This window comes from Berghia stephanieae, chromosome 1, assembly GCF_034508935.2.
Source record: "Berghia stephanieae isolate SIO BIC M18660-M18661 chromosome 1, UCSD_Bste_1.3, whole genome shotgun sequence".
NCBI classification, from domain to species: domain Eukaryota; kingdom Metazoa; phylum Mollusca; class Gastropoda; order Nudibranchia; family Aeolidiidae; genus Berghia; species Berghia stephanieae.
The window spans coordinates 96,114,565-96,124,016 of record NC_088360.1 but is presented as its reverse complement, the minus strand read 5'-3'; the positions used below and the strand labels follow the sequence as shown (position 1 = coordinate 96,124,016).

At 35.2% G+C, this 9,452-nt stretch overlaps 1 protein-coding gene across 1 annotated transcript; it reads left to right on the top strand.

Annotated features, from left to right (window-relative positions):
* Positions 1 to 2,297: 2,297 nt before the first annotated feature.
* LOC144962450 (sphingosine-1-phosphate phosphatase 2-like) lies at positions 2,298 to 8,217 on the top strand. The gene is made up of 3 exons (XM_078895402.1): positions 2,298 to 3,309; positions 5,342 to 5,431; positions 6,956 to 8,217. Exons 1-3 carry the CDS (start codon positions 2,506 to 2,508, stop codon positions 7,538 to 7,540), a joined length of 1,479 nt encoding a protein of 492 aa, XP_078751528.1. The 5' UTR covers positions 2,298 to 2,505; the 3' UTR covers positions 7,541 to 8,217.
* Positions 8,218 to 9,452: the final 1,235 nt, after the last annotated feature.

Here is a 9,452-nt window from a genome sequence, read left to right as displayed (position 1 = left end):
TCACCCCATATACCGGAGCATACCCAATGTCTCAATTGTTTCTATGTTATATGTTTGTGTTGAGAATATTGGTTATTAAGCTTAACTGCTGGCCTACTAACTTCGCTGTGGTTGTGTGTGTTGTACTCGCTACCTCCAGTAGTCGGTGAGAGGGGGATCTAGTAATGAATGACCTGAGTTCGATACGAATTTTTTTGGGTTCGTGGATAGCTTATACGGTAGAGTCACGCTCTCACCGGCCAGGCGGAGTTGTCGTACCAATAAGGTCGCGGGTTCAAACCCCATCAACCCGCGAAAATTTTTTTATTCTCTATTGTCTTCTGGCACTTTTCTACTCACTTCATCTCTTGTTGTTACTATCTGATTTGCTTTTCATGTAGTTTGGGAAGATGATGGGTGCGTTTGGGTCGTTGGTGGGTTTATGTAAGGTAACAATACGGGATACCTTGTGCCTGTTGTTCAATGGTTTCCATTCAAGTGACTGGAGGGAGGACGTGCATCCGGTTGCGAATCTTGCAGTTGCTCTTGGCACTTTTAAAATCGTGTCTATGTTCTTTTTTGTGTAGGGGCCCGCACGGCGCTGACATATTCTAATATTGGCCTGATAAGCCTGTGTACGCCTGAGCTTTTAATTCTTCGTGGGCATTGGTTTATATTCCTTTTGAGAAATCCAAGCATCCTGCTTGCCTTTGTTGTGGTATGTTTCTTGTTTCTTATTGAGATGGACTTCGAGGTATTTTAGGGAGACAACATGTTGTAAAGGATGATCATGCATTGTACAATTGTGAGTATAAGACTCTTTCTTGCTTGATTTTGACATGACATATAATTTTGATGGGTGGAACTTCATGCGCCTATACTATTTGTTTTTAAATCATTTTATTCTTATAAAAGAATTCTGAGGTTAATGTTTAACTTTCACAACGATATAAGAAGATTGATATTACAAGTGTCTTATATAACTTAAAAATTTGGAACTGAGTTTCATGTTCTTGCTTTTCAATTCCATATTCTTTTTCATTGCATTCGTTGCCATTTCTATCCTGTTTTAATTTCGGTTGTTGAGCAGCCATCTTTGGTGATTGTAACGCAGAGGTATTTAAAGGATGATACCTCTTCCCGTTGTTGACCTTCGACTACAATGTTAGCTTTATTGTTGTTTTTTGCTATTCACCATCACTTTGCGTTTATTTAACTCCATTCCAAATGCATTTGCTTTTAACTGGTTACAGACAACGTGAACTAACTTCATGGTTACAGAGCACTGAAAATCAGTCCAAATCTTGTGTACTAGGATATGTGTTAATGACCGGGTGGTATTCGTGTAATAGTAATAGGTTACCTATTTGTGCACCTTACTACAATAACTCAATGACCTTATAATACTTACTGTTACAAAACATTAGTCCGTTCTCCTTACTTAAATGCCGCCGATAAGTTGGCGACCATGTGTTTAGCAAAATTGACAAAACAACTTTTCTCATTTGGACGAAAACAGTTCAACTTCCTTTAACGACTTCTTTGAAGTTTCATGCTTGAGACTTTCAATGGCGTATTGGTACTATACGTTTAGGTAAAATACTCACAACGTCCGCCTGGCGTATATAGATAGAAAGAAGATGACGTCACTCGGGTCTTTGTTCTTGTTTTTTGCCATCCGCGTTTATGAGTAATTCTCACTAAACTGTTTGAAACAGACTATAGAAGTTCATGGTTACACATAGTTTTATGTGTTGGTCCGTTATACTTCCGGATGGCAATGTTGTGAGCTTCCTAGCCAAGCGCATACTATCTATAACCCACCAAAACACAAAACTATATTTAAACTTGAACGTTTATAGTCTGATTGATATAATTAAGTGATAACTAATCACCAAAATGACTGTCTAAAAACGATGACAAAAAGCTGAGTGATATCAATTTCGTTCTTGTTATAAATTAATTTCCCATTGCTCACCCATGCTATTGTTTACTGTCGCATTGCGCTTTCAAAGCAAAAATATTACTTAAAGTAAAGGAAAACGATCGAGTCACCGACAGGCTAAGTAGAGAACGATGTAGGCTCCATTTTCACTCTTTCGTTAGGCTATTAACAACAAACTTTAGTTATTTAAATCGTTATATACCGAAAGATGTGTCATGTGTGTGCTGTGGGGTTGGAAAGGGTTGTAGGGGGAGGAGGTGAAGTGACATTTAAATTCCCAATTTAAACTTAAGGTCAAAGAACAAAGGTAATGACCCCAGAAACTGGGTCAGGGGTTCCCCGGATGACAATCTCCTCGTGCCTCACATCCGCCGTTCGTCATGGTTCAAACGTAAGCTAGATGGCGTTGTAGCTTGAGCCTTAGAATAGCACAACACACACCTTGGAGTCTCATGCTGAGGCACTGTGCACAGTACGATTCAGTATAAAGAGAAGTAAAATCCAAAGAAGGAAGAGGCTGAGGCGTGAGACGAGGCTAGTAAATAGTGTGTAGGTTGTCCAGCTCTTTGTTCGATTTTATAATGTCAGTTCTCAAAAGTATTCTGGGTCTTTCTGATCCTTATTATACAGCTGCTTTTCAACAAATTTGTGGAATTACTACTCATCACCACGATGACGACAAAAAAAGTGAGTGTAATGGTGTAAACTCGAATGGAAATACCGGTCATCATGTCGCCGGTACCTCCAATCAAAACGGCTCCGCCTGCTTGGCTAATGGTGACTCATTGACCAAGAAACGAGGAAAGAACGGATACGTTACCAGCCATTCTGATGTTATTTCGGTGGACAATATTATCAGTGAGGATAATGTGAAAAACCGTAAGTCTTCACACAAAAATGGTTTCATAAAAAACGGAACGAATGGACACAGTCTGCCGAATGGCGTGAGTAATCATTTGACATGTGAAAAGCTGCTCACAGAAACTAAGGAAGTAAATGGTGTCCACTCTAATGGTCATGCCATTGTCCACGAAAATACAGAAGCCGCAGATTCGAGGACGTACAGGATAAATAACTATTTCTTGTATTATATATTCAGCTTTGGTGCCAGTCTCGGAAATGAAGTGTTCTATATTCTATTCTTTTCAGCAACATTATGGAATTTTGATAATTTCGTAACAAGAAAAATGCTCATAATGTGGGGTATTATCATGTATATTGGGCAAGCCATGAAAGATGTTGTCCGATGGCCAAGACCTCTTTCACCACCAGCCATTAGGCTGGAAACTAGATACGAATTGGAGTATGGAATGCCTTCAACTCATGCCATGGTGGGAGTTGCTATTCCATTTGGGATGCTCTACTTCATGATAGATCGCTATGAGGTAAGTACAAATTCTTTTTTATATTATATAGTATAGTCATGTCATTTTCTGCCCCTTCGTTGAAGGTGTATCTTCACAGAACATTTATCTGCACCGTTGTGTTGCTTAAATGCAATCCACGTCCACTGTTTTCATAATGTAATTTTAATTGTTGCTGGGCTCGCTGTTTCTGTCATATAATAATAATAATAATAGGTTCATTTTGGTCATTGATTGTCCTTATCATGCTTGTCCATCCTTGATAGTGATAGTCTTCTAAAAGTAAAAGGACATAGGGGTTTATAGCTATCAACAATGTTTAAGGTGATCTCAATCTTAGTACTTTGCTAGTGTGCTCTTGGAATCTACATCTGTTTCCTATTTGAACCAATTCCCCTTTGTCTTATAGTGTCTTATCTTTTCTTGGGTGCTTTAACTTTAATTGTTATTCTAGAACTTTTTACTATCCCATTTTCTTTTTACTGGCGATGATATGACCTTAATGTGTTGCAAGTGCTGTAAAACAAACAAACAAACAAATAATTCTGTTGGTATAAGAAGAAAATACCTCAGCATTGGTAAAATCTCTATGTAACTTGAACTTTTGTGATACAAAACAGATAATGAGTTAAAAGCCAAACCCACCAGTGAAATTCTGTGTAAAATTATTCGTAGTGTTTTTATGCACTTCCGCTGGCGGTGTATCTTAACGGATCGTTTTTATACACCTCCGTCACGCATGCGCATCCCACCCAATTTCATCAGCGATATTGTGTTTCTGTATTAGGACATGGCGAAAGTTATTTTGTGACATCTGCAGGATGTTTTTGTTAATAAATTTATATAATAATAATAATAATTTTAAAAATCGGAATATAAAACCAGAAAATAGAAGTTGCATTGAAGGTAAAATAATGTTTTAGAAAGACCTTATTAAATGTGGTGAACAGTCAGGTGGCTCCGCAGCGCAGCGGACAAGTTGTCAGACTCTAACCTTGAAAGTACCATGTTCGATTCCTGTTGTAGACATTATTTTATTTTTTAAAAGTTTACTTTATTTTTGTTTGCTTTTTTTTTTTTTTTTTTTTTTTTAAACTTTTTATCATGTTTTTAAAAAACTTTGATTTTAATTTTCTAAAATTATTTATTTATTTGAAATCAGTATTTGTGTGCCATGTTTCTTTTTACTTTTGATTTTTTAAATTATTGTTATTATTCTCTAATTTGTTGTCATTGTATAAACGTACATCGGTAATCACTAACCACAATCTAAAACTATTTAAATCACATGGACATATGCAGCAACATTTTCATTAATTTACCATCACCGCCAACGGAGGTGCATGAAAATGTCACCAAAATTATTACTGAGAATTGTATGAGAAACTCATTACTTCCCTTACTTAAACAACCAGAAATTGGGTAGCAAATTTGTGATCATATACCAGTTTACACAATTAACTTTTGGGTAATGGAATATATATGATTAATGGATTAAAATAAAAAAAATGTTACAAGTTTGTTTCAAATTTTCCTATTTACAGGAAAAAGTCAAATCATGAATAAGATAATCACGCGGTTAATATAAACATTGATATAACAAAAAAAAAAAACAAAAACTTTTAGATACTCGTTTAAAGATTGTTTTGGTTTTGAAATTTTATGATAATGATAATAATTGTCATTGTCTTGCTGAAGATGACTACGATGATGAACATCATGACAATAATTGCTGTGATGATGGCAACAATCAGAACAAAAATATTTGTGATATTGACGATGGCAATGTGATGTTGCTGTTGAGAAAAATGAAGATGATTTTCATGGGATTTGCTTAGTTATTATTGATTAGAATAACTGCTGAGCATGTTTTGGGTATTTCAGCTGTGTTGATTTTTTAAAAATAATTTATAATTTAGCTACTTTATTAGTATTTAGCCAGGATTCCCTTGAAACTGGTTATTTTATGGCTATTATTTGGTTGAATGTAAATATAACAGCAACTTATCTTGTTTCAACATTAATCTCCTTTACATGAAAATATCCTTTTCAGTTCAACTTCTACCTTGGATTACTGTTTGCTGTAAATTGGTGTATTCTAGTGAGTTGTAGTCGCCTCTACCTTGGGATGCACAGTGCATTGGTAGGTATAAGTGTAAAGTAGTCACAAAGAGAAAGTATAATTAGCTGTGAACTCTTCCGCAAATTTTAACTTTCATATTCTCAGTAGCAGAGATGCCTCCACGGTTGTTCAAATACCCAGAGCAACCTTAAACACAATAAGTCATGATTTCAGATTCTGTACAATTATATTGTATGGTAATTTACTTAAAATTAAATGACATTAATAATGCCATGTTAAGGTCGAGAGAGAGAGGCGATGTCAAGCCCCGTTCTTGTTGCACAGCTAAAATTATTTTCAGAGAGAGAGAGAAAGAGATGGACATTGTTTGTTTTGTCCTTCACGTTTCTTGTATTATCAGAATTAAAAGTAATTATCAATTTCAATGTCATCACTGACAATGATCTGATCAATTTAAGTTTGCAGATTCTATAACTAATGTGGAATTGCATATTTTGATGAATATATACATATATATATAAAACATAAACAACCTTCATCAAAACTTGGCATCTGTATTGGAATTGTTATTTGCATTTTCGTGTGTTTTGACACATTCAGGATAAGAGAAATAATGTATTTTGAGAAGCATTTCATTTTTATAGCTTTGAAACATTAATAACCCACCTGCTCTCTGCTAACCCGGTCCATCTCTCAACTCACCATACATTTTTTTTAATGAACTGCTTGCGTCATGCTGCTTGAAATAGAAGAATTTCCTTTTTTTGATGTTGGAAATATGCTGTGTTAAGGGATATAATTTAAGTCACATCATGATTTTTGGTTGGCAAGCCTGGACTAGTTTAATGCTTTCGACCCCATCTTTTCTTCCCTTTTTCTGAACATGGGTGCACCATTTAGGTATATAGGGTTGATAGAGGGAGTGTTTTTAAGATGTGACCACGCCCCTCAAAATAATGAACTGTTTTGGATTGAAAGAAAAAATAGAATTAAGATTAAGATAAAAGCATTCTGAATATTTTGATCAGTTCTCATCTAGTTCGGTCCAATATAAGTAATGTAAGGTGGATTACATACAATTAATAGGAAAGGGGGAAATGAATAGTCACCTGCTGTGTTCAAAGTTCAAGCACTCTTATATTGTCCATACAACCGAGGTAGAAATAGTAGTCAATTTACTGGTATCTAGAAGCGTCTTTCTTGAATTTTTTAAATTGGCAATTAATTGGAGGGGGAAAAATCTGGCAAATAATAGTTTTCTTCTTCATTTGTCCATCCTGACCATTTGTATTCACCCAAGCTTGGATTTAGTTTTATGTTGTGACCACTGCCTACAAGATAAATATATGTTTTCCCCTTTGATTTTTTTATCGGTTGAGATTATCCCCAATTTATCAAGCTTTTCTTTTTAGAAGTATCAGTTTCATTAAATTTTTTTTTATAAGCGGTCATTTTAATTGATAGATATGGATATGAAGTATACTTTTTCTGGGTAAATTTTATAAAGGTATTTGTCAGTAGATGCCTGCAGGTGACTTTATATCTCAAATGATGATCATTTGTTATTTTTCTTTTTCTTCCCAGGACATCTCTGCCGGAGTGGTATTTGCCTTCGTCCTTATGGTGATTCTGTCTTTCTTCGTAGACGTCATTGATACCTTTATCATCAGTCATGTGTGGGGAGGACCTGTCATGGTTGCTGTTTGCCTGTTTGCTTGCTACATGTATCCGACCTTAGACAAGTGGAGCACAGCACGCGGAGACACAACAATCTCTGTTGCTGTCTTTTCAGGATGTCATTTCGGTCTATACCTGACAGGGATGCTAACGGATATTGTACCAGAGCCGGAGCAGCTGCCTTTTATCTTGGATTTTCCTACATGGGAGGTCTTGTTGGCTTTTATACAACGTCAGCTTCTTGGTGTGTTGGTGGTCGTGATCTTTCTAAGCAGCTTGAGGATCATTATGCTGAAGCTAATGTGTGGGCTATGGAGCTTGGATTTTAAGGATCCCAATAGTAAACGACCCCTTCGTGTTGAACTCCCTTATAAATTCACGGCTTATTTCACAGCATCTGTGTCTGCCACATACTTAATGCCGATTATATTCAACTATTTGAATATAATGAGGCCGAGTTTTTATTCTGAGATTTTCAACTACAAATTATAAGTAAGTATCTGTGCCCGGCCATCGTATGCGTATCAGAATGGCTTCTTATTCTGTCAAGGACTCACGGTCACATCTGTTCATATTCATTCAAAGGGGATTCATTTCTATAACTTTTTTTCTCAAAACTAACCATGTTCAGGAAAGGAGGACTTGTTTTTATGAAATATTTGTTAAGTAGTTTGTTTTTTTCCTTCTCCCCCTCCTGCCAAGAATTATCCTTTATTTAGCAATTGGTATGAAAGGTGTCAAATTTGACGACTTGATTCTTCAACTAAACAGGAAAATATTTCATCTACACAGGAATTAGTAATCAGACTAAATTAAAATATTTTTTAAGTATCCTGAATATCTAGTGGACTGTTTAGTTACATTACAATGAATGTTTAATACCTTTGTTTATCACTTCCCTGAAAATAGATCACAATTTGATTTTGATTAGTTTGAATGGAAACAGAATGAATGGTTGACTGTCGTAGTTGTAATTCTATTAAAAAGTCTGTCTATTCAGTATCTTTGCTATCTTATAAACTAGTGTGTAACCTAAAGTCAAAGACTATTTCTAACACTTCCCACCAATTGTCGAATGTTGTGCATGCTTTTCCTCATATTAATAATCTAACCATCCAAAGGGTTCTTGCCCTAGCAGGAATTCCTTTTTCCAATGAGTAAAAAATAAATATAAACCATGTTTTTTCATGTTTCATTTAAAGTATTACACTTCATTTTAAATTCTTTGATACCAGTACTTAAGATGTATTGACACATCAAATGGCAAAACCAGTAACCTTTACTAATCAAGACGGCTGTCTCTTGTTTTGTCGTGACCTGGTTTTAGCAGAATCAGTATTCATTAGATATGTCATTTATATAGATTATTGAGCTGCCATCCTTGGGATTTTCAGAAGGTTTTCTTGGTAGATTTGAATTAAATGATGCCATTGTGGGACCTGCCACTTATAATGATCAAATCAAAAATTGGTTGTCGACTACGAGAATCGCTTATTGTGTCAGTTGTCAAAGACTAGTTATGCGTTAAACTTAAACACAAAAATCACGTGTTGATCATATACAAATACACAAATTGACTGTTAATTGTTGCGCCACAAATTCAAGTTAACGCGATCTATGGAACCTAAGATGTAAAAATAAAGGAAGAGAAAAACATTACTTTTCTTGTCAATGTCAATATGGTTTTGCAGGGGTAAAATTCTCTCCTTCAAATTCAGTTATTTATACAAAAATTGATGTAATTAAAATAAAGTAAGGCTTAGCTTCACTGGTCAGTAGCGGGTGGTTGGATGGAGCATCACCCTTGAATCATATACCTATGATGTTCGCATGGGTGTACGATCCGATAGTGATGTCGTTTCTTCTTCTCTTTACTAGCCTATCCTGCTTCTTTGGTTTGTGATTGTATTTTTGACAGGGATATTTTTTTTCCTGTAAATCCTCTGCCTGTTTGTTCTTGGTTATTTATAATTTAGCTTATGATATCTTTAGGTTATGATTTTGATTGACATTTGTACTATTTTTGTTAGATTGCTTGTTTTTTTGTTTCAGCGGTCTCTCATATAACCTCAATTGTGTTGGAAGAGACCTAAAGCAACAAACAAACAAAACAAAAAAAATCACTGGTCAGTTCATTATTTTGGATTGCTTCTGGTATTGGTATTTATTTTCATAGTTCTCAAATTTTTTGTTTTCAATAAAATTCAGAAAATGTGTTAGAAGTGGCAGGTCTTTTTTTGGTTAATTCAAGTGTGAATTAATTCGGATAGGATTTAGTGTCTCAGATATTTTATTTTAATCAAAGCGCAAAATTGAATTGAAATAATCAAATGGTGTATGTATATTTCTTTCCTAATCTTTTCTTTTTGTGGCGCCTTTTAATACAAAGCCATTTTACTCGATA